Source organism: Oncorhynchus masou, chromosome 5 (genome assembly GCF_036934945.1).
Source record: "Oncorhynchus masou masou isolate Uvic2021 chromosome 5, UVic_Omas_1.1, whole genome shotgun sequence".
In the NCBI taxonomy this organism is placed as follows: domain Eukaryota; kingdom Metazoa; phylum Chordata; class Actinopteri; order Salmoniformes; family Salmonidae; genus Oncorhynchus; species Oncorhynchus masou.
Window position 1 is genome coordinate 92991453 of NC_088216.1, and position 26064 is coordinate 93017516.

The window sequence follows — 26064 nt, forward strand, 5'->3', positions numbered from 1 at the left end:
CTGCCTTCTTAACAACACTATCAACAAGGCAGGTCCTACAGGCCCTGGTTTTGTCGCACTACTGTAGTCATGTGGTCAGGTGCCACAAAACAGGACATAGGAAAATTGCAATTGGCTCAGAACAGGGCAGCACGGCTGGCCCTTAAATGTACATAGAGAGCTAATATTAATAATATGCATATCAATCTCTCCTGGCTCAAAGTGGAGGAGAGATTGACTTCATCACTACTTGTAATTTTGAGAGGTATTGACATGTTGAATGCACCGAGTTGTCTGTCTAAACTACTGGTAAACAGCTTGGACACCCATGCATACGCCACAGGACATGCCACCAGAGGTCTCTTCAGTCCCCAAATCCAGAACAGACCAAAAAAAAATTCACCTTTATTTAACCAGGTAGGCTAGTTGAGAACAAGTTTTCATTTGCAACTGCGACCTGGCCAAGATAAAGCATAGTAGTGTGAACAGACAACACAGAGTTACACATTGAGTAAACAATAAACAAGTCAATAACACAGTAGAAAAAGGGTCGATATACATTGTGTGCAAAAGGCATGAGGAGGTAGGCAAATAATTACAATTTTGCAGATTAACACTGGAGTGATAAATGATCAGATGGTCATGTACAGGTAGAGATATTGATGTGCAAAAGAGCAGAAAAGTAAATAAATAAAAACAGTATGGAGATGAGGTAGGTATAATTGGGTGGGATATTTACCGATAAGACTATGTACAGCTGCAGCGATCGGTTAGCTGCTCAGATAGCAGATGTTTGAAGTTGATGAGGGAGATAAAAGTCTCCAACTTCAGCGATTTCTGCAATTCGTTCCAGTCACAGGCAGCAGAAAAATGGAACGAAAGGCGGCCAAATGAGGTGTTGGCTTTAGGGATGATCAGTGAGATACACCTGCTGGAGCGCGTGCTACGGGTGGGTGTTGCCACCGTGACCAGTGAACTGAGATAAGGAGGGGCTTTACCTAGCATGGACTTGTAGATGACCTGGAACCAGTGGGTCTGGCAACGAATATGGAGCGAGGGCCAGCCGACTAGAGCATACAAGTCGCAGTGGTGGGTGGTATAAGGTGCTTTAGTGACAAAACGGATGGCAATGTGATAAACTGCATCCAGTTTGCTGAGTAGAGTGTTGGAAGCTATTTTGTAGATGACGTCGCCGAAGTCGAGGATTGGTAGGATAGTCAGTTTTACTAGGGTAAGTTTGGCGGCATGAGTGAAGGAGGCTTTGTTGCGGAATAGAAAGCCGATTCTGGATTTGATTTTGATTGGAGATGTTTGATATGAGTCTGGAAGGAGAGTTTACAGTCAAGCCAGACACCTAGGTACTTATAGATGTCCTCATATTCAAGGTCGGAACCATCCAGGGTGGTGATACTAGTCAGGCGTGCAGGTGCAGGCAGCGAACGGTTGAAAAGCATACATTTGGTTTTACTAGCGTTTAAGAGCAGTTGGAGGCCACGGAAGGAGTGTTGTATGGCATTGAAGCTTGTTTGGAGGTTAGATAGCAGAGTGTCCAAGGACGGGCCGGAAGTATATAGAATGGTGTCATCTGCTTAGAGGTGGATCAGGGAATCGCCCGCAGCAAGAGCAACATCATTGATATATACAGAGAAAAGAGTCGGCCCGAGAATTTAACCCTGTGGCACCGCCATAGAGACTGCCAGAGGACCGGACAGCATGCCCTCCAATTTGACACACTGCACTCTGTCTGCAAAGTAGTTGGTGAACCAGGCAAGGCAGTCATCAGAGAAACCAAGGCTACTGAGTCTGCCGATAAGAATATGGTGATTGACAGAGTCGAAAGCCTTGGCAAGGTCGATGAAGACGGCTGCACAGTACTGTCTTTTATAGATGGCCGTTATGATATCGTTTAGTACCTTGAGCGTGGCTGAGGTGCACCCGTGACCGGCTCGGAAACCAGATTGCACAGCGGAGAAGGTACGGTGGGATTCGAGATGGTCAGTGACCTGTTTGTTGACTTGGCTTTCGAAGACCTTAGATAGGCAGGGCAGGATGGATATAGGTCTGTAACAGTTTGGGTCCAGGTTGTCACCCCCTTTGAAGAGGGGGATGACTGCGGAAGCTTTCCAATCCTTGGGGATCTCAGACGATATGAAAGAGAGGTTGAACAGGCTGGTAATAGGGGTTGCGACAATGGCGGCGGATAGTTTCAGAAATAGAGGGTCCAGATTGTCAAGCCCAGCTGATTTGTACGGGTCCAGGTTTTGCAGCTCTTTCAGAACATCTGCTATCTGGATTTGGGTAAAGGACAACCTGGAGAGGCTTGGGCGAGTAGCTGCGGGGGGGTCGGATTTGTTGGCCGAGGTTGGAGTAGCCAGGCGGAAGGCATGGCCAGCCATTGAGAAATGCTTGTTGAGGTTTTCGATAATCATGGATATATCGGTGGTGACCGTGTTACCTAGCCTCAGTGCAGTGGGCAGCTGGGAGGAGATGCTCTTGTTCTCCATGGACTTCACAGTGTCCGAAAACTTTTTGGAGTTGGAGCTACAGGATGCAAATTTCTGCCTGAAGAAACTGGCCTTAGCTTTCTTGACTGACTGAGTGTATTTGTTCCTGACTTCCCTGAACAGTTGCATATCACAGGGACTATTCGATGCTATTGCAGTCTGCCACAGGATGTTTTTGTGCTGGTCGAGGGCAGTCAGGTCTGGAGTGAACCAAGGGCTATATCTGTTCTTAGTTCTGCATTTTTTGAACGGAGCATGCTTATCTAAAATGGTGAGGAAGTTACTTTTAAAGAATAACCAGGCATCCTCAACTGACGGGATGAGGTCAATGTCCTTCCAGGATACCCGGGCCAGGTCGATTAGAAAGGCCTGCTCACAGAAGTGTTTTAGGGAGCGTGTGACAGTGATGAGGGGTGGTCGTTTGACTGCGGCTCCGTAGCGGATACAGGCAATGAGGCAGTGATCGCTGAGATCCTGGTTGAAGACGGCGGAGGTGTATTTGGAGGGCCAGTTGGTCAGGATGACGTCTATGAGGGTGCCCTTGTTTTGAGATTTAGGGTTGTATCTGGTGGGTTCCTTGATGATTTGTGTGAGATTGATGGCATCTAGCTTAGATTGTAGGACTGCCGGGGTGTTAAGCATATCCCAATTTATTATTACGTGGACTTTATTAAAAGACTCCATTTTACACTCCGTTTGACTCTCCTGCGCCTGACTTCCCTGCCACCTATACACCTATGCCTGACAATCTAACCCTAACCCTCTGGGTACAGGACGGTAAACAGGAAGACAACTATTGAAATGGTTCTGGAATGCACTTTGGTTCAGATTGCAAAAGTTTGCCAACACGACAAATGAAGTACATACTTTTCAGTACACAACCCCGTTCCCGTGTTCTTTGTGGTTGTGCCAGTTATAAACATTGTGATGCTAACTGATAAATATAATAATAATGGTACAAAATAACTGATGATGAATGAATTCAAATTACTGGAGTGTGTGTGATTGTACACACCTGTTCCACTTTGATGTCATAGTCTCCTTGGATCTTCTTCCCTCTGAACAGTCTGGACCTGAGAGACAGAGATATACAGTATTTCAAATAAGAGACAGAGACATAGTCACTGGTCAAATAACCATATTGCTTGGATATATAGGTCCTCTAACCCTACCCTCTGGGTACAGGACAGTAAACAGGAAGACAACTACTGAAATGGTTCTGGGGTGCACTTCTGTTCAGATTGCATAAGCGTGACAATACAGCAAATGAAGTACATACTTTTCAGTACACAACCCCTTCCCCATCTTATTTTTGTTGTGTCAGTTGTACACATTGTGGCGCTAACTGATAGATATTACAATTACTATTGTTCACATAATATGAAAGGGATGAGATTACTATAGCGTCATACTATACTACCGAAACCAATGCAGTGCAGGACTGTTATGTATCACAACCCAGGACATTAGCAGAAATGGGATAACCTTTTTGCATTGACTATTAACCTGTATCCAGGCACCACTATACTACCCAGTAAGTTGTTAGTAGCAGAGCAGCTGTGGAGGACGATCAGTCACTCACTGCAGCATCCAGCCTAAACCTCATTGTCTCTGGAAATGTTCCTTCAACAGAGCAGAGATTAGTTCACACACCCACACATCTAAAGGTACACTACATGCCCAAAATGATGTTGACACCCCTTGAAAATAGTGGGTTTGGCAATTTCAGCCACACCAATTGCTGGCAGGTATATGAAATCGCGCACAAAGCCATGCAATCTCCATAAGACATTGTCAGTAGAATTTCCCATACGGAAGCGCTCAGTGACTTTCAACGTGGTATAGGATACCTTTCAAATGTATGCCATATTTGAGCTGCACTGGTCAACTGTAAGTTGTTGGCTGGGCTCCCTGCCTGTGCCATTAAACCCCTACAACTCATCCAGAACGCCGCAGCCCGTCTGGTGTTCAACCTTCCCAAGTTCTCTCACGTCACCCCGCTCCTCCGCTCTCTCCACTGGCTTCCAGTTGAAGCTCGCATCCGCTACAAGACCATAGTGCTTGCCTACGGAGCTGTGAGGGGAACGGCACCGCAGTACCTCCAGGCTTTGATCAGGCCCTACACCCAAACAAGGGCACTGCGTTCATCCACCTCTGGCCTGCTCGCCTCCCTACCACTGAGGAAGTACAGTTCCCGCTCAGCCCAGTCAAAACTGTTCGCTGCTCTGGCCCCCAATGGTGGAACAAACTCCCTCACGACGCCAGGACAGCGGAGTCAATCACCACCTTCCGGAGACACCTGAAACCCCACCTCTTCAAGGAATACCTAGGATAGGATAAAGCAATCCTTCTCACCCCCCTTAAATGATTTAGATGCACTATTGTAAAGTGGCTGTTCCACTGATGTCAGAAGGTGAATTCACCAATTTGTAAGTCGCTCTGGATAAGAGCGTCTGCTAAATGACTTAAATGTAATGTAAAATGTAAGTGATATCATTGTGAAGTGGAAACGTCTAGGAGCAACAACGGCTAAGCCGCGTAGTGGTAGGCCACACAAGCTCACAAAACAGGACCGTTGAGTGCTGAAGCAAGTGAAAATTGTCTGTCCTCGGTAGCAACACTCACTACTGAGGTCCAAACTGCCTCTGGAAGCAACATCAGCACAAACACTGTTCATGGGGAGCTTCATGAAATGGGTTTCCATGGCTGAGCAGGTGCACACTAGCCTGCGATTGCAATTCCAAGCGTTAGCTGGAGTGGTGTAAAGCTCGCCGTCATTAAACTCAGCTGTGGAAACGCTTGCTCTGGAGTAAGGAATCGCGCCTCACCATCTGGCAGTCCAATGGACAAATCTGAGTTTGGCAGATGCCAGGAGAACGCTATCTGTCCGAATGCATATTGCCAATTGTAAAGTTTGGTGGAGGAGGAATAATGGCCAGGGGCTGTTTTTCATTATTCAGGCTCGGCCCCTTAGTTCCAGTGTAGGGAAATCTTAACTCTACAGCATACAATGACATTCTAGATGATTCTGTGCTCCCAACTTTGTGGCAAAAGTTTGGGGAAGGCCATTTCCTGTTTCAGCATGACAATGCCCCATGCACAAAGTGATGTCCATACAGAAAGGGCTTGTCGAGATCGGTGTGGAAGAACTTGACTGGCCTGCACAGAGCCCTGACCTCAACCCCATTGAACACCTTTGGGATGAATTGTAAAGCTGACTGCAAGCCAGGCCTAATCGCCCAACATCAGTGCTTGACCTCACTAATTCTCTTGCGGCTGAATGGAAGCAAGTCCCCGCAGCAATGTTCAAACATCTAGTGGAAAGCCTTCCCAGAAGAGTGGAGGCTGCTATGGCACCAAAGGGGGGACCAACTCCATATTAATACCCATGACTTTGGAATGAGATGTTCAACATCTCAGACCGAGAAGGAGACTCTTGTTCCGCTAGCGGAACACCTCGCCAACAGCCAATGAAATTGCAGGGCGCCAAATACAAATCAACAGAAATCTCATAAATCAAATTTCTAGGCACCATTTAGGCACCATTTTAAAGATAAAATTCTCGTTAATCCAGCCACAGTGTCTGATTTCAAAAATGCTTTACAGCGAAAGCTCCACAAACGATTATGTTAGGTCACCACGAACTCACAGAAAAACACAGCCATTTTTCAAGCCAAAGAGAGAAGTCACAAAAAGCACAAATAGAGATAAAATTAATCACTAACCTTTGATGATCTTCATCAGATGACACACATAAGACTTCATGTTTACACAATACATGTATGTTTTGTTCGGTAAAGTTCATATTTATATCAAAAAGTCTTATTTTACATTGGCGTGTTACGTTCTGTAGTTCCAAAACATGCAGTGATATTGCAGAGAGCCACATGAATTCACAGAAATGCTCATTATAAATGTCAATGAAAATACAAATTTTAGACATGGAAATATAGATACACTTCTCCTTAAAAACAGGATTGGGTGTTCCACCCCTTCTACCTCTTGGGATAGCACTGCTCCCAAGCCGACCTCTGAGGCATCCGTCTGAACCACAAACTCTCTCTCAAAGTCGGGTACCACCAGCACTGGATTACAGCAGAGAGCCTCCTGTAATGTCCTAAATGCTTTGGTGGCCCTTTCATACCTTAAGGGAACATTTTGACATTTGCTGTATGATTAGTGAGAAAGTATATATTGCAAATGTACGGTCCCTTACTAGACGTCTGAGAACGTTTCTAAAATTCGAGGTCGGCGTCGGGCCGTGCAGCAGGGCCGGACCTACCGGGAAGTCATCAAACAAACTTTCTCGGACTTTCGGTTTCCATTTTATAAAATAATCAAATTTTGGTCATTTTTACGCTGTCCCGGAAAATCCCACCAGAGGGCATAAGCAATCATATTGCAATTGTACAAAACATCACAAATCACGATAGGGCCTTATCTCCAAAATGGAAAATATTTCGAAGCCGAAACTTGATGAGCGTAGGTTTGGCATAATGGGCAGTTGGCCCCGAACAAGATGGTCTCGGCCTCAACGGTTTTTGAGTTATGGCCATTTCTCTGGGATTAAATGTTCAAAATGAAAATAGAGAAATCATTTTTCTACTTCACATCAAAGTCAAGGAGCCTCCGGTGTCAATAAAAAAAGAACCAGCCATTTATCTATCGTCATTTAAGAGAAATTGTACAATGACAAATTGGTGATGTTCAAAGATAGGTGTTTTTTTTTAAACAGTTACAGATCCAGTTGCAGGGTGTTCATACCCAGTGTGCTGGGTAAATCAGTCAGTTCTTAACATAAAGACTTAAAACTCAGGATTCTGTAAAAGCATACCTCAATGAGGATATGTGTTGACTTATAGCTTCGTGTGCCAATCGGAAGTGCCATAATTGGTGTCTCAGGGGCTGTTTCGAAGCGTTAAAAAAGTCAGATCTGTCCAAAATGTCATATGTGTGATTAGGCAACCCCCATGAACTGTAAATCAGTCATTTTTCCCATAAAATTTCAAAAGAAAACTAAATCACACAGACACACAACTTGGAAGGAGGGACGTATTGGGGTGCGTAGAGACAGACAGTGCTTCAATAGTTAGCTTTGTTCGAGCTAAAAAAGAACCGTCAGACCTGGAGTTCTGAAACTTTAGAAACCTGTTCTAGACCTCAGGCCGATAGTGCGTGGTGAGTTAGATGGCTCTAGAAGGTTCTCGGACCGAGAAACAGCCTCGTACATTTGCAATGACTTCAATTCATTTTGACCATTACGAAAATGACAACATTTAGAAAAGTCTCAGAGACACAAGACTAGGTCCATTGAAACCAGCTCGACCCATAGAGACGGACCCCAACGTTTCTGTCCAATAGCTCATTCAAGGACCCCATAGCAAGGCATGGAAAAAAGTGGATTTTCAGCACCAATTAAGGTTTTACTCGGGCACCAAAGGACCTATCGAGCCGAAACTCGGGATTCGGGGTCGCCTCACATAGGCCTACACATAATGTCCAAACTGGACCCGCAGCTAGAACATAACTATGTGTTTTATGTTTTTATTATGTTTTAAACTGAAGGCGCTGTGAATTATGGGCCTGCTCTGACATATGTGATAGTTTGCTTCTAAATGAGTTGGATAAAGTGGGTTTGGTGTCAATTGATATCAGTTTGGTGTCAGAATGACATCTAATTGACTGATGGACACTGACTTGCTCGTTGACTTTTGTACATTTGCAATATGTTTAAACGGAGAGGGACCATCACCAAAATGGCATTCTGAAATCAACACAAAAAATGGCATCACCATAGTCTCCAGACTGTGCCGAGTTCAACGAGACGCCCCGCTTGACCGTAGCTCGCTATGAGTGCAGCGACCTTGAAAAAAAGAAGGCCCAAAATGAAGCCTGGCCCTCAATGTCATTTGCTTTTGGGTGACAGTGAGAGAACCGTTAAGGTGAGAAGCACGTTCCCGAGGTCCTCCCGATCTGTGCAAGCCTAACCTTGACCATGTGGCATGAACCCTTAACAGTTAAAAGAAGGTGTTTACATCAAACAGTTTGCATTGACTTCTTTCCCCATAGGAATACATTGGCTGCAACTCTAAATTCAACCTGAAGCCTATATGAGTTATGAATGCCTTATGAACCTGTCTTCTATGACAGTCCATCAGACCACTATGCGGTCTACCTGTGTCAATTCTAAGCTTCCTGAAGCACCTGGAAGTTGTTAAAATCACCCTAAAAGTGTTTTGAAACACATAACCTGTCATTATGAAAATCACTGTATTCAAACCTGTGTAGATCAGTCAATTCTTACCTTAAAAACTTAAAACTCAGGATTCTGTAAGTGGCTATCTCAATCAAGACATGTGTTTACTTATAGCTTCCTGTGCCAACCGGAAGTGCCTTTAATTGGGTCACACTGTCTGTTTTGAAGGGTTAAAAAGTCACATCTTTTTAAACTTCATATGTGTGACTAGGTAACCCTCCTGAATTGTAAATCAGTCATTTCTCCCAACAGATGTCAAAGAAAAGCTCTCACACACACACAGCAAGGATGGAGTGAAAAAGTGCGGTGCTTAACCTCTTACACTTATGGTGGCGCTATTTCATTTTTGGAAGAAAAACGTTCCCATTTTAAACAAGATATTTTGTCACAAAAAGATGCTCGACTATGCATATAATTGCTACTGTTCGAAAGAAAACACTCTGACGTGTCCAGAAATACAAATATCTTCTCTGTGCGTGCCCTTTAACGTGAGCTTCAGGCAAAACCAAGATGACTTGGCATCCAGGAAATGACAAGGATTTTTGAGGCTCTGTCTTTCATGATCTCCTTATATGGCTGTGAACGCAAGAGGAATGAGTCTGCCCTTTCTGTCGTTTCCCCAAGGTGTCTGCAGCATTGTGACGTATTTGTAGGCAGATCGTTGGAAGATTGACCTTAAGAGACCACATTTACCACGTGTCCGCCCGGTGTCCTGCGCCGAAATTGGTGCGCAAAAGTCACCTGCCAGTATTTTTCCATGGGGCACAGAGAGAGAAGCAAGCTTCCACGAACTGCATGTCAATGAAGAGATATGTGAAAAAACACCTTGAGGATTGATTCCAAACAACGTTTGCCATGTTTCGGTCGATATTATGTAGTTAATCCGGAAAAAGTTTCACGTTGTAGGTGACTGCATTTTCGGTTCGTTTCGGTAGCCAGGCGCAATGTAGAAAACGGAACGATTTCTCCTACACACAGACGCTTTCAGGAAACACTGCGCATTTGGTATGTGGCTGGGAGTCTCCTCATTGAAAACATCAGAAGCTCTTCAAAGGTAAATGATTTTATTTATTTGGTTATCTGGCTTTTGTGAAAATGTTGCGTGCTACATGCTACACAAAATGCTATGCTAGCTTTGCATACTCTTACACAAATTAGTCAATTTCTATGGTTCAAAAGCATATTTTGAAAATCTGAGATGACAGTGTTGTTAAGAAAAGGCTAAGCTTGAGAGCAAACGCATTATTTTAATTTTATTTGCGATTTTCAGAAATCGTTAACGTTGCGTTATGCTAATGAGCCTGAGGCTTAGTCACAATCCCGGATCCGGGATGGGGAGTTTCAAGAAGTTAAAGACACAGAGAGCAGGCAATGGCATAAACATAATCTCTAGGCCGTGCCGAGTTCAACGAGATATCCCGCTTGACCGTAGCTCGCTCGGTCTGAGCGAAGCGACCATGAGAAAAGTAGGCCCAAAATGAAGCCTGCCCCACAACGTCAGTTGCTTTTGGGTGACAGCGGCGGAACCGTTAGGTTTAGAAGGACAATTCAACCACAGGAATGTTCCTAAGGTCCTCCCGATCTGTGCAAGCCAACCTTTGACCGTGTGGCATTAACCCTTAACAGTAAAACAGGTTTTTTTGATCTCACAGATTACAATGACATCTCTCCCCATAGGAATACATTGCCTGCTCCCCTAAATTCAACCTGGAGCCTATATGAGTTATGAATGCCGTATGAACCTGTCGTCGGTACCAGTCCATCAGGCCACGATGAGGTCTACCTGTGTTGATTCTAAGCTTCCTGAACCAACCGGAAGTGGTAAAAATCACCCTAAAAGTGTATATCCATACCCTGCCTGCAGTTTGATAGAAATAGTGCATTCAACCCTGTGTAAATCAGTCAGTTTTTATGGTAAAGACTTAAAACTCAGGATTCCGTACTAGAATACCCCAATGAGGATATGTGTTGACTTATAGCTTCCTGTGCCAACCGAAAGTGCCATAATTGGTGTCTTAGGGGCTCTTTTGAAGAGTTAAAAAAGTCAGATCTTTCCAGAATTTCACATGTGTGATTAGGCAACCCCACTAAACTGTAAATCAGTAATTTTTCCCATAAAATTTCAAAGGAAGACTAAATCACACACACACACACACACACACACACAGCTTGGAAGTAGGGACCCCATTGGGGTGCGTAGAGACCTACACTGCCTGCATTAGTTAACCTTGTTGGAACTTTTAAAGAACCGTCAGACCTAGAGTTCCGAAATTTTAGAATCCTGTTCTAGACCTCAGGTCGATAGTGCGTGGTGAGTTACGTGGCTCTAGAAGGTTCTCAGACCGAGAAACAGCCTCGTACATTTGCAATGACTTTAATTCATTTTTGCATCATGAAAATGACGACATTTAGAAATGTCCCAGAGTCGCAAGACTAGGTGCATTGCGACCACCTCGGCTCATAGAGGCGGAACCCAATGTTTCTGTCCGATAGCTCATTCAAGGACCCCGTAGCAAGTCATGGAATAAAGTGGATTTTCAGCACCAATTAGGGTTTTGCTCGGGCACCAAATGACCTATCAAGCTGAAACTTGGGATTCGGGGTCGCCTCAGCTAGGCCTACACATGACATCTAAACTGGACCCGCAGCTGGAACGTAACTACGTGTTTTATGTTTTTATTATGGTTTGAATAGAATGCGTTGTGAATTTTGGGCCATCTCTGTAGTATGTGGTAGTTGGCTACTAAACGAGTTGGAAAAAGTGGGTTTGGTGTCAGTTTGTATCAGTTTGGTGTCAGAATGATATCTAATTGACTGATGGGGACGGTGAATTGCTGGTGACTCTTGTCCATTTGCAATATGTTTAAACAGTGAGGTACCATCACCAAAGTGACATTCTGAAATCAACCCCAACGAGCGATGGAGAGGTACCACAATCACTGCCTAGCCATCCCGAGTTCATTGGGCCAGTCAATTTTGCATTTCTAAAGGATTTTTGAGCATGTCAAATTTCTTATGACATTTGGCCCCAAAAAGAGTGACTTTTGACTTTGACTTTTGACTTCCTATGACAAATTCATGATGGTAAATGCCCATTGAACCATATGGCAAATGCTAGGTGACTTTGCAAAAGTGAGAAAACATAAACAAATGGACATAATGAAATCAACACAACGAGCGATGGAAAGGAGCAACTATCACTGCCAGGCCATCCTGTGTTCATCAGGCCAGTCAATTTTGCATTTCTGCATGATTTTTGAGCATGCCAAATTCGTGATGGTAAATGCCCATTGAAACATATTGCAAATGCACTTGCATTTGCAATATGATTCAATAGTGAAAAAAACATCACCAAATGGACCTAATGAAATCAACACAATGAGTGATGGAAGGGAACAACTATCACTGCCCGGCCATCCCGAGTTCATCAGGCCAGTCAATTTTGCATTTCTAAAGGATTTTTGAGCATGTCAAATTTCTTATGACATTTGGCCCCAAAAAGAGTGACTTTTGACTTTGACTTTTGACTTCCTATGAAATCATATTGCAAATGGAGAAAACATATGCCTTATGCACAAGTGAACAAAATTATGATAATAAAAGTTGACAAAAGTATAGTTTGAGCAAAGTATATTTTGACTTTTGAGCATGCCAAATTTGTGATAGTAAATTCCCATTGAAACATATTGCAAATGCACGTGCACTTGCAATATGATTCAACAGTGAAAATACATCACCAAATGGACATGATGAAGTCAACACAACGAGCGATGGAAAGGAGCAACTATCACTGCCCAGCCATCCTGTGTTCTTCAGGCCAGTCAATTTTGCAATTCTGCATGATTTTTGAGCATGTCAAATTTCTTATGACATTTGGCCCCCACAAAACATATGCCTTATGCACAAGTAAAAAAATAAAAAAAATAAATGATAATAAAATACGACTAAAGTATGTTGATACAGTTCATATACGTGTGTAATTGACACAAAATTGATAGAATTTCGAAAAACGGTCCAGAAAGCACTTTTTTAAGGGTGTGTGAAGTTTTTTATTTAATTGAGCTATTTTTGACTTTTGACTTTTGACTTCCTATGAAATCATATTCCAAATGGAGAAAACATATGCCTTATGCACAAGTTTAAAAAAATGATGATAATAAAATATGACTAAAGTATGTTGATACAGTTCTTATACATGTGTAATTGACACAAAAATCGAAAGAATTTTGAAAAACAGTCCAGAAAACACTTTTTTAAGGGTGTGTGAAGTTTTTTATAAAATTTTGCTACTTTTGACTTCCTATGAAATCATATTCCAAATGGAGAAAACATGTGCCTTATGCACAAGTTAAAAAAAATGATGATAATAAAATATGACTAAAGTATATTCATACAGTTCTTACACATGTGTAATTGACAAAAACATCGAAAGAATTTCAAAAAACAGTCCAGAAAGCACTTTTTTGGGGGGTGATAAGTTTTTGGAAGAAAATTGTGTTGGACACTGTGTATATGGTTTGTCCAATGGCAATGTTTTCCCATTCATTTTTGTCCATTTCAGGGGGGTATTCCCTTACATCCCATTTGACCATGTTTGGCCCTCTGGTTCTTGTCATGTCGGTAAGTGGGGCGACCACTGTGGCATAACTTAGGATGAACTTCTGGTAGTAACCGGTCAGCCCTAGGAAGGCTCGAACCTGCTTCTTACTTACTGGTTTCGGCCATTCTCTAATTGCCTTCACCTTCTTACGTTGGGGTTTGATTAACCCTCTTCCCACAGTGTATCCCAGATATTCTGTTTCCTCTAACCCCACATAACACTTGGCAGGGTTTGCCGTGAGCCCTGCCTTTCTAAGGGCGTCTAACACTGCCTGTACCCGGGGTAAGTGGGATTCCCAATCTGGGCTGTAGATCCCCACGTCATCTAAATAAGCTGCAGCGTATGCTTTGTGCGGTTTTAGGACTTTGTCCATGAGCTGTTGAAAGGTGGCTGGGGCCCCATGTAAGCCGAATGGCATGACGGTGTATTGAAACAAACCGTCAGGTGTTGCAAAGGCTGTCTTTTCTTTGGCCCTGGGGGTCAGAGGAATTTGCCAGTACCCTGTTGTCAGATCAAGGGTCGTAATGTACCGAGCATTACCAATTTTCTCCAGTAGTTTATCTACTCGGGGCATGGGGTAGGCATCAAACTTGGAGATTTCATTATTTAATTTTTTACCTTCCGAAAGTCATTACAGAACCGCAAAGAGCCATCGGGATTGGAGACCATCACAATTGGGCTAGACCACTCAATGTGTGACTCTTCAATCCCTCCAGCTGTCAACATTTTCTCCGTCTCTGCTCTAATCGCGGCCTGTCGAGCCTCGGGTACCCGATATGGCCTCATGCTCACTTTTCTCCCTGGTAGGGAAACGATATCATGAGCCATAACATCAGTTCAGCCAGGTACCTCTGAAAACACATCTCTGTTTTTCTGGATCAGGGTCTTTACTTCCTGTACTTGTGCTGGGGACAGAGTGGGTGAAGTGGCGGCAGTGTAGCCTAGTGGTTAGAGCATTGGACTAGTAACTGAAAGGTTGCAAGTTCAAATCCCTGAGCTGGCAAGGTACAAAATCTGTTGTTCTGCCCCTGAACAGGTAGTTAACCCACTGTTCCTAGGCCGTCATTGAAAATAAGAATTTGTTCTTAACTGACTTGCCTAGTAAAAAGAAAAATATATATATATATTTATTTACTTCGGCTGTCTCCTGAGTGTGTGTGGGGTATGTGACCATTAGTGTTTCTCTCTCTCTCCATGCTTTTAACAGGGTTATGTGATAAATCTGTTCCTGGAGCTGTCAACCTGTCGGATCCAATAATTGACTTCTCCTATTCTCCTATTCTCTCCAGTACTTCATATGGTCCTTTCCATGTGGCTAGTAGTTTACACTCTACCGTGGGGATCAGCACTAACACCTTATCTCCCGGTTGAAATTCCCTCAGGGTAGCCTGCCGGTTATAAGTGTGCCACTGGTGCTCCTGTGCTTGTCTCATGTGCTCTCTGACGATGGGCATTACTGTGGCTATCCTGTCTTGCATTGCCGTGACGTGCTCTATGACACTAGTATATGGGGTGGATTGGTGCTCCCAGGATTCCCGGGCGATGTCTAAGATTCCCCGGGGATGCCTCCCATATACCAGCTCAAAGGGAGAAAACCCCAGCGAGGCTTGAGGAACCTCTCTAATGGCAAACATCAGATACGGCAACATGCAATCCCAGTTTTTCCCATCCTTATCAATTACCTTCCTGAGCATTGACTTCAGGGTCCGGTTGAATCTCTCAACCAGCCCGTCCGTCTGAGGATGGTAAACCGATGTCCTCAACTGTTTCACCTGCCACAGTTTACAAAGGTCCGCCATAAGGCGGGACATAAAGGGGGTCCCCTGGTTGGTAAGGATCTCCTTTGGAACCCCTCCCCTGGTGAACAAGAGCACTAATTCCTTTGCAATATTTTTCGAAGCCATCGTCCGAAGGGGAATGGCTTCTGGGTAGCGAGTGGCATAATCTAGAATGACCCTAATGTATTGGTGCCCTCTGGAGGATTTGGGTAGTGGGCCCACTAAATCCATCGCTATCCTCTCAAATGGCGTTTCGATTATGGGGAGTGGCACGAACAGGCTTCTAACAGCTGGTCGGGGAGCTGTTAACTGGCACTCCGGGCACTCTCCACAATGCCGAGCCACTTCAGCTTGAATTCCTGGCCAGTAAAACCTCCTTACAATCCGGTCCCGGGTTTTATCGATACCATGGTGTCCACCCTGAATGTGCCCATGAGCTAGATCCAGTACTGTCCTCCTATTAGGCATCATCCCAACATTTATGGGAGTACCATCTACGACCTGCACATCTGCTCTGGCTTGTGTGGGAGAAAGCTGTACATATAGGGAGAAACATAATACTGTAACACAGGAGAAAGATACACTTAGAGTGCATTTGCCATTCTGGTAAAATGCATTGTCTATTGTATAGGACAGGAAACCAGAGTAAGGCCATAAGAGCATAGGACAGCTGGACAAACCAAGGTCAGAGGGACATACAAAGGAGGGGGCCAGCCAAATTACCAACTGATGGACTATAGACATAGGGCATATATTTTTAGGACATGAAGATGCTGAAGGAATGTCAGAAGAGACACATAGTCTATGAGTCCTAATAAGGACAGACATACCAAAGAACACACCAGGCTGAACGTAAGGGGGTCCATAGCATAAGATGGGCATGTATTATTTTTGGGACATGAAGACGTCCTGCCACTATTATAACTTAACTGAAAGCAGATATGGGCGTTATCGAGCTGAACAAGCAGGATGCACAGATTGGGATATAATGGTGGCAGATGGACTGAGGGAAGTAACTTAATTTGCATGTGGGATGGACTCACATGTTGCATGTGTATAAATCAGAGCCAGTGCTCTGGAAAAGTGTGTGTTCCGCGGACCATCTAGGCTTCTGATATGTTTGTATTAAAAGCCTATATTGAATTCACAAGTTCTTGTAAGTGTTAAATTGTGTTACGATTCTCCTCGACACTTGCTGCAGGGTTGGATCCTGGTTTTGGGCCTCCCAAAATTAGTCAAGGACCCTGCCAGGTCTGCTGGTTCTAGATCGTCGTCCTCTGAATTCAGATCGACCCAGCCCCACTAGTACTGGGCTGTTCGTTATCAGCGAGGTTTGCCACTTCCTCCTCCCCTACTAGCACCTGTGATGTTGTCCCCTGGGAAACCTCTTTTCTTGGCTTTGGTTGAAGGTCCCATGCTTCTTCCTGCTTGGTCAGGGTTGTTGGCTTCTCAAATATGCCATTCTTGTGGCCTAACATTGCAAAGTTAGGAAAGTCTCTACCCAATATTACATCATATGGCATCTTTGGGACCCCGCCGACCTTATAATCCAGCAGACCGTCCTCTGTTTGTATGCTCACTAAGGCCTTGGGTACAGACGGGTATCCCCATGAATGCATGTAACACTGATATCCTGTCTTGTATCCAGTTTATGATTCGGCACTAGGCTTGCAACGACCAGGGTTAGCATACTGCCGGAATCCAGCAGTGCTTCAACCTCTTCCTGGTTTTTCTTGACCCTTTATCTGTGGGTCGGCTCCACCTTCTGAGGGTTCCCCTTGCTTCTGGGACTTGTAGTTTTGGCGGTCGGCCATTTTGTGATCTGTCGTTCTGACAGGGGTGGCCATTTTAGTGATCGGGGAGAGCCCGTTTATTAGTTCTGCTCTCACATACCGTACAGTATAATACACATTGAGGTGAGGGCGATGGAAATGCATAATTGTCTGGATTTTTTTCCAATTAATAATGTAAAATTAACATATGTACTAGAGGTCGATTAATTAGGGCTGATTTAACGTTTTGATAACAATCGGAAATCTGTATTTTTGGACACCGATTTGGCCGATTTTTTTAAATGTAATTTTTTTTTTTTTTACCTTTATTTAACCTTTACTTAACTAGGCAAGTCAGTTAAGAACACCTTATTTTCAATGACGGCCTAGGAACGGTGGGTTAACTGCCTTGTTCAGGGGCAGAATGACATATTTTTACCTTGTCAGCCCGGGGATTCAATCTTGCAACCTTACAGTTAACTTGTCCAATGCTATAACTACCTGCCTTACATTGCACTTCACGAGCAGCCTGCCTGTTATGCGAATGCAGTAAGAAGCCAAGGTAAGTTGCTAGCTAGCATTAAACTTATCTTATAAAAAAACAATCAATCAATCATAATCAATAGTTAACTACACATGGTTGATGATATTACTAGTTTATCTAGCTTGTCCTGCATTGCATATAATCGATGCGGTGCGTATTTGCGAAAAAGGACTGTTGTTGCTCCAATGTGTACCTAACCATAAACATCAATGCCTAAAATCATATATATTTTTACACCTGCATATTCAGTTAATATTTCCTTGCTAACATGACTCGTTGCGAACTGTGTGACCTGGATCATTGCGAACTGTGTGAAGACTATTTCTTCCTAACAAAGACAGCCAACTCCAGGGCTGGTTGGCCGACCAGTGGAATTATACCAAACTTTTTTTGATATACTCTGAGGACCATAATTAGCATGTTTTAACCACTCCTATATAAACGGTAGATTTTTGGACATGCAACATTTCATTTTTACTGATGAGACAAGATAGTAACTACTAATAATTGGATACTACAAAAAAGGGGGTAAAATAAAAATAAATAAAAACATTGATACAACAGCAGCTACGATGGGGAGAAGTCTGTCAATAATTAAGCACTTCTCTGTCTTTTTAATGACAAGGCAGGTTCCACAGGCTTTAGTTTTGTTGCACCTGGACTACTATTCAGTCTTATGTTTAGGTGCCACAAAGAGGGACCTCAGAAAATTACAATTGGCTCCGAACAGGGCAGCACAGCTGGCCCTTAAATAGGTTTTGTCGTGCCCGCCTCACAATTGTCTTGGTGTGCTTGGACCATGTTAGTTTGTTGGTGATGTTGACACCAAGGAACTTGAAGCTCTCAACCTGCTCCACACAGCCTCATTGATGAGAATGGGGGCGTGCTCGGATTTCTTTTTCCTGTAGTCCACAATCATCTAATTTGTCTTGATCATGTTGAGGGAGAGGTTGTTGTCCATGCACACGGCCAGGTCTCTGACCTCCTCCCTATAGGCTGTCTCGTTGTTGTCGATGATCAGGCCTACCACTGTTGTGTCAATGGCAAATTTAATAAGGATGGGGTTGGAGTCATGCCTGGTCATGCAGTCATGAGCGAACAGGGAGTACAGGAGGGGGCTGAGCATGCATCCTTGAGGGGCCCCTGTGTTGAGGATCAGCATGGCGGATGTGTTGTTACCTACCCTTACCACCTGGGGGTGGCCCTTCAGGAAGTCCAGGATCCAGTTGCAGAGGGAGGTGTTTAGTCCCAGGGTCCTTAGATTATTAATTTGCTTTGACTACGGTCTGGCCCAGGAGTGTGAAGGTGAACGGAAAGGCTCTGGAGCAACGAACCGCCCTTGCTGTCTCTGCCTGGCCGGTTCCCCTCATTCCACTGGGATTCTCTGCCTCTAACCCTATTAAAGGGGCTGAGTCACTGGCTTACTAGGGCTCTTTCATACCGTCCCTAGGAGGGGTGCGTCACTTGAGTGGGTTGAGTCACTGATGTGATCTTCCTGTCTGGGTTGGCTCCCCCCCTTGGGTTGTGCCGTGGTGGAGATCTTTGTGGGGTATACTCGGCCCTGTCTCAGGATGGTAAGTTGGTGGTTGAAGATATCCCTCCAGTGGTGTGGGGGCTGTGCATTGGCAAAGTGGGTGGGGTTATATCCTTCCTGTTTGGCCCTGTCCGGGGGTGTCATCGGACGGGGCAACAGTGTCTCCTGACCCCTCCTGTCTCAGCAACCAGTATTTATGCTGCAGTAGTTCATGTGTCGGGGGCTAGGTTCAGTTTGTTATATGTGGAGTACTTCTCCTGTCCTATCCGGTGTCCTGTGTGAATTTAAGTATGCTCTCTCTAATTATCTCTTTCTCTCTTTCTTTCTCTCTCTCTCTCGGAGGACCTGAGCCCTAGGACCATGCCTCAGGGCTACCTGGCATGATGACTCCTTGCTGTCCCCAGTCCACCTGGCTGTGCTGCTGCTCCAGTTTCAATTGTTCTGCCTGTGATTATTATTATTTGACCTTGCTGGTCATTTATGAACATTTGAACATCTTGGCCATGTTCTGTTATAATCTCCACCCGGCACAGCCAGAAGAGGACTGGCCACCCCACATAGCCTGGTTCCTCTCTAGGTTTCTTCCTAGGTTTTGGCCTTTCTAGGGAGTTTTTCCTAGTCACCGTGCTTCTACACCTGCATTGTTTGGGGTTTTAGGCTGGGTTTCTGTACAGCACTTTGAGATATCAGCTGATGTATGAAGGGCTATATAAATACATTTGATTTGATTTGGTGTTGAACGCTGACCTGTAGTCAATGAATAGCATTCTCACATAGGTGTACCTTTTGTCCAAGTGGGAAAGGGCAGTGTTGAGTGCAATAGAGATTGCATCATCTGTGGATCTGTTGTGGTGGTATGCAAACTGGAGTGGGTCTAGGGTTTCTGGGATCATGGTGTTGTGAGCCATGACCAGCCTTTCAAAGCACTTCATGGCTACAGATGTGAGTGCTACGGGTCAGAAGTAATTTATGCAGGATACCTTAGTGTTCTTGGGCACAGGCACTATGGTGGTCTGGTATTACAGACTCGGAGAGGTTGAACATGTCAGTGAAGACACTTGCCAGTTGGTCAGCGCATGCTCGCAGTATATGTCCTGGTAATCTGTCTATCCCTGCGGCCTTGTGAATCTTACTCACATCGGCTGCGGAGAGCATGATCACACAATCCTCCGGTAGAGCTGGTGCATAGAAGTAGTTTAGCTCGTCTTGTAGGCTTGTGTCATAGGGCAGCTCTCGGCTGTGCGTCCCTTTGTAGTCTGTAATGGTTTGCATGACCTGTCAGATTCAAAGAGCGGCAGAGCCGTTGTAGTAGTATGACTCGATTTTGGTCCTTTATTGACGCTTTGCTGTTTGATGGTTCGTCGGAGGGCATAGCAGGATTTCTTATAAGCTCCCGGGTTAGAGTCCCTCTCCTTGAAAACGGCAGCTCTAGCCTTTAGCTCAGTGCGGATGCTGCCTGTTATCCATCGCTTCTGGTTGGGGTATGTACGTACGGTCACTGTGGGGACGACGTCATCGATGCACTTATTGATGAAGCCAATGATAGATGTGACATACTCCTCAATGCCATTGGAAGAATCCCGGAACATGTTCCAGTCTGTGCTAGCAAAACAGTCCGGTATCTGATCACTTTTTTATTGAACTAGTCACGGATGCTTCCTGCTTTAATTTTTGCTTGTAAATAGGAATCAGGAGGATGGAATTATGGTCAGATGTGTAAAATGGAGAGAGAGATTTGTATTTGTCTCTATGTGTGGAGTACAAGTGGTCCAGAGTTTTATTTTTCCTCTGGTGGCACATTTAACATGCTGATAGGAATTTGGTCAAACTAATTCAAGTTTCCCTGCATTAAAGTCCCCGGCTACTAGGAGCGCCACCTCTGGGTGACCATTTAACTGTTTGCTTATGGCAGAATACAGCTCATTCAGTGATATCTTAGTGCCAACCTCTGACTGTGGTGGTATGTAAACAGATAAGAAGAATACAGATGAACTCTTTCGGTAGGTAGTGTGGTCTACAGCTTATCATAATATACTCTACCTCAGGCGAGCAATAGCTCGAGACTTCCTTAGATATAGTGCACCAGCTGTTATTTACAAAAATACGTAGTCTGCCGCCCCTTGTCTTACCAGACGCCGCTGTCTATCCTGCCGGTACATTGTATAACCAGCCAGCTGTATGTTGAGATTGTTGTCGTTCAGCGACGACTCCGTGAAGCATAAGATGTTAGTTTTAAATGTCCCATTGGTAGTTTAATCTTCCACGTCGTCGATTTCATTGTCCAAAGATTGCATGTTTGCTAGCAGAATTGAGTGAAGTGGGGATTTATTCGATCTCCTCCTACTCCTCAGAAGGCAGCCCGCTCTCCGGCCCCTCCTTCTCCGCCTCCTCTTACATTTACATTTACATTTAAGTCATTTAGCAGACGCTCTTATCCAGAGCGACTTACAAATTGGTGAATTCACCTTCTGACATCAGTGGAACAGCCACTTTACAATAGTGCATCTAAATCATTTAAGGGGGGGGGGGTGAGAAGGATTGCTTTATCCTATCCTAGGTATTCCTTGAAGAGGTGGGGTTTCAGGTGTCTCCGGAACCTGAAACTCCTCTTCACGCAGATTACTGGGGTTGGGGCCTGTTCCCAAGGGAACCGTATATCCTCGGACTCGTCACTGTCGTGGAAGAAGATAAAGGATTCTGCGAGTCCGCGGTGAGGAATCGCAGTCCTAATGTCTAGAAGTTAGTTTCAGTCATAAGAGATGCTAGCGGCAACATTATGTACAAAATAAGTAAATAAATAAGCTACAAACAAGGCAGATCAATAAAAAAACACATCAGTCGGGGGCATGTAAAACGTCAGGTGCCATCTTACAGTTCTGTAGTAATTTTCACCCCCCCACACAGGTCTGCTGTAACTTTCACACCTTTACACAGTTCTGTTTTTACTTTCATATATTCACAGTTCTGTTTACGTCTTCACAGACTTCTGCTTTCATTTTCACACAATTCTGCTGTATACTTCAGACCTTCTCACAGATCTGCTGCCACCTTCTCACAGATCTGCTGTCACCTTCACACAGTTCTGCTGTCACCTTCACACAGTTCTGTTGTCACCTTCACACATTTCTGCTGTCAACTTCTGCAGCAGCAGCAGCTACTTTTACTGGAGTCCAGCAACATTAAGACAGTTATATACTGTCTTAAAAAATTTACCTGACATTACATTTCATAACACTGTCTGTAGCATATGTGGGGCGGCAGGGTAGCCTAGTGGTTAGAGAGTTGGACTAATAATCGAAATGTTTCATGTTCAAATCCCCCAGCTGACAAGGTACAAATCTGTCGTTCTGCCCCTGAACAGGCAGCTAGCCAACTGTTCCTAGGCCATCATTGAAAATAAGAATTTGTTCTTAACTGACTTGTCTGGTTTAATAAAATTTAAAAAAATGCCTACCCATGAACTGTAACACAGTACAATCTTTGAAATTGTTGCACGTAGAGGCTTCTCTGCCTGATACCAAGCATGGAAATGTAATGTTAATTTATGAACTATTCACCAAAGAATGACAATGACATGTGTTTTCTCCAAAGCATGATGTGGAGAGGAACATTGAATATTGCAGTTGACATTCTGTTGTGCATTACGTTTTACACATTCATCCAAAAAGATGGCGGTGCAGATGGAAACATAACAGTGGGAACATCAAAAACCATTTCATATTCGAATGACGCATGCTTATATTTCTATAGCAAAGGTGTCGCTCCCTCCCTCCCTCCCTCCCTCCCTCCCTCCACCTCTCTGTCTCTCTCTCTCCCTCACCCTTTTTCTCTCACTCTCTGAAAACATCATGGCGCAGTGGACTGGAGTAGAGTAGCCCTGAGGAGGTCATGTGACGTTGTCTCAGACTGATGCAGCATGTGTCACTACTCTGGGCGTCAGGCAGCCGTTTCCCGGGCAACAGAACAGAGTGTGGAACCCCACGGCCTCTTTTCACTTCCCATCAGCGTCTGTTCAGTGTGTGTGTGTGTGTGCACTGAGAGTCAATGTCATTACAGAGCAAGGTAGAACAGAGCACTGAGTACTCTCTCTCCGCTTTGTCTCACTAGCAGGAGGAAATGTGATTATTTACCCAGCAGGTCTTGCAACTCAGAGCCAAATTGTGTTGTGTCCTCTGGTTAATCAGCGTTCTTAATACCTAATACCTAAAATAGATTCCTGTCATTTCATATGAAACTCAGGGATGGTTTTATATTTGAAAGGGATCTGAAAAAACAACAGGGACACAGAGCTGGTACATGATGTCACATATCATTGTGTTTCACAGTGTAACATAATGTGACATAAAACTATGTTCCACTGTTTTAATTTTTTTATTTTACTAGGCAAGTCAGTTAAGAACAAATTCTTATTTTCAATGACAGCCTAGGAACAGTGGGTTAACTGCCTGTTCAGGGGCAGAACGACAGATTTTGTACCTTGTCAGCTCGGGGATTTGTACTTGCAACCTTTCAGTTACTAGTCCAATGCTCTAACCACTAGGCTACTCTAGGAGACACTGCCCCTCCACTGTGTAGCATAATGTGACATATTACTGTGTTCACTGTGTAACATAATGTGAAATCTCTGTTTCACAGTGTAACATAATGTGACATCTCTGTTTCACGGTGTAACATAATGTGACATATTACTGTGTTCACTGTGTAGCATAATGTGACATATTACTGTGTTCACTGTGTAACATAATGTGACATCTCTGTTTCACGGTGTAACATAATGTGACATCTCTGTTTCACAGTGTAACATAATGTGACATATTACTGTGTTCACTGTGTAGCATAATGTGACATATTACTGTGTTCACTGTGTAGCATAATGTGACATATTACTGTGTTCACTGTGTAGCATAATGTGACATCTCTGTTTCACGGTGTAACATAATGTGACATCTCTGTTTCACAGTGTAACATAATGTGACATATTACTGTGTTCACTGTGTAGCATAATGTGACATCTCTGTTTCACGGTGTAACATAATGTGACATATTACTGTGTTCACTGTGTAGCATAATGTGACATCTCTGTTTCACAGTGTAACATAATGTGACATCTCTGTTTCACGGTGTAACATAATGTGACATCTCTGTTTCACAGTGTAACATAAGGTGACATCTCTGTTTCACAGTGTAGCATAATGTGACATATTACTGTGTTCACTGTGTAGCATAATGTGACATCTCTGTTTCACAGTGTAGCATAATGTGACATATTACTGTGTTCACTGTGTAGCATAATGTGACATCTCTGTTTCACGGTGTAACATAATGTGACATCTCTGTTTCACAGTGTAACATAATGTGACATCTCTGTTTCACAGTGTAACATAATATGACATATTACTGTGTTCACTGTGTAGCATAATGTGACATATTACTGTGTTCACTGTGTAACATAATGTGACATCTCTGTTTCACGGTGTAACATAATGTGACATATTACTGTGTTCACAGTGTAACATAATGTGACATATTACTGTGTTCACTGTGTAGCATAATGTGACATCTGTTTCACGTTTAATGTGACATATTACTGTGTTCACAGTGTAACATAATGTGACATATTACTGTGTTCACTGTGTAGCATAATGTGACATCTCTGTTTCACGCTGTAACATAATGTGACATCTCTGTTTCACAGTGTAACATAATATGACATATTACTGTGTTCACTGTGTAGCATAATGTGACATCTCTGTTTCACGGTGTAACATAATGTGACATCTCTGTTTCACAGTGTAACATAATGTGACATCTCTGTTTCACGGTGTAACATAATGTGACATATTACTGTGTTCACTGTGTAACATAATGTGACATCTCTGTTTCACGGTGTAACATAATGTGACATCTCTGTTTCACAGTGTAGCATAATGTGACATCTCTGTTTCAAGGTGTAACATAATGTGACATATTACTGTGTTCACTGTGTAGCATAATGTGACATCTCTGTTTCACGGTGTAACATAATGTGACATCTCTGTTTCACGGTGTAACATAATGTGACATCTCTGTTTCACGGTGTAACATAATGTGACATATTACTGTGTTCCACTGTGTAGCATAATGTGTCGGAATTATCCCTCTAATCACATGGCATTATTGCATCCAAAATAATATGGCATTCATTCATAATACTGCAAATTCCAAAATGAAACTAAGAGATCAGGTTGGTGTAACATGATGTGACATATCACTGTGTTTCAGCATGTAATACGACTGTGTTCCACTTTGTAACATGACGTGAATCAGATGATGATTGAACGATTACCTGAATGCAATGGGAAGGCCTGAGAATACCTTGGTGAATGTTGCTCTTAGTGTTTAAGGGTGACCCACTAGACTACAGGTTCTTTGCACGTGTCTTTGAACATACTATTGAAGGCAGTACAGAGCAATACACCATGGGGCAACCCAGAGATCGATTCCGCAGTTGCCAACATATGGAGGCTGACAGAAGTTATAGAGGCCTCCAATTAGGGTTGAAGATTCCGAATCCCTACAAGCCTTTGCAGTTTTTCTCACTGGATGCCTCAACACTATGAATAAGCTCCAATATGTGACCGACCTGCTCGATTCGGTCTTATGTATTTTTTTGTACTTTTCTTTACGTTGGATAAAAGTAGAGACTCAGAGCTAGAAAATAGTATGTAATTTACTGCAGTTGAGGAACAATTGGAAAGTCATTCTGCTTTGAAAGTTGATAAACCTGTAATTCTAATTTTGAGAAAATGTCCCTTGAATAATTTGATACACCTAGTGGAGAGCTCATCTTTGTCTACAATTATTCCGTATCGTTAACACCCTCTTAAGGATTCACAGGAGGCCTTTGCTAAACAGAGTGAGTACAGTAGTGTACTAAACAACCAAAGATTGACACTAAAGGCTAGTTTATGCTACGTCCATTGAGATGTCTGTATACAGTTGTCGCAGTGACATCATTAACATTCTATTGTTGTCTCACATCAAACTTGTTGTTATGAAAAATTTAAACACAAAAAGGACAGGCTGCATGACATCAGCAGCCTGGTGGTACAAAATGG

At 43.6% G+C, this 26064-nt stretch overlaps 1 protein-coding gene across 1 annotated transcript in view; it reads right to left on the reverse strand.

The window, feature by feature from the left end:
- Positions 1-26064, reverse strand: part of LOC135540453 (synapsin-2-like) — a 204248-nt gene that overhangs the window by 174416 nt on the left and 3768 nt on the right. Inside the window, 1 exon segment of the mRNA XM_064967087.1 lies at positions 3499-3556. Within this exon segment, the coding sequence (XP_064823159.1) occupies positions 3499-3556 (58 nt within the window).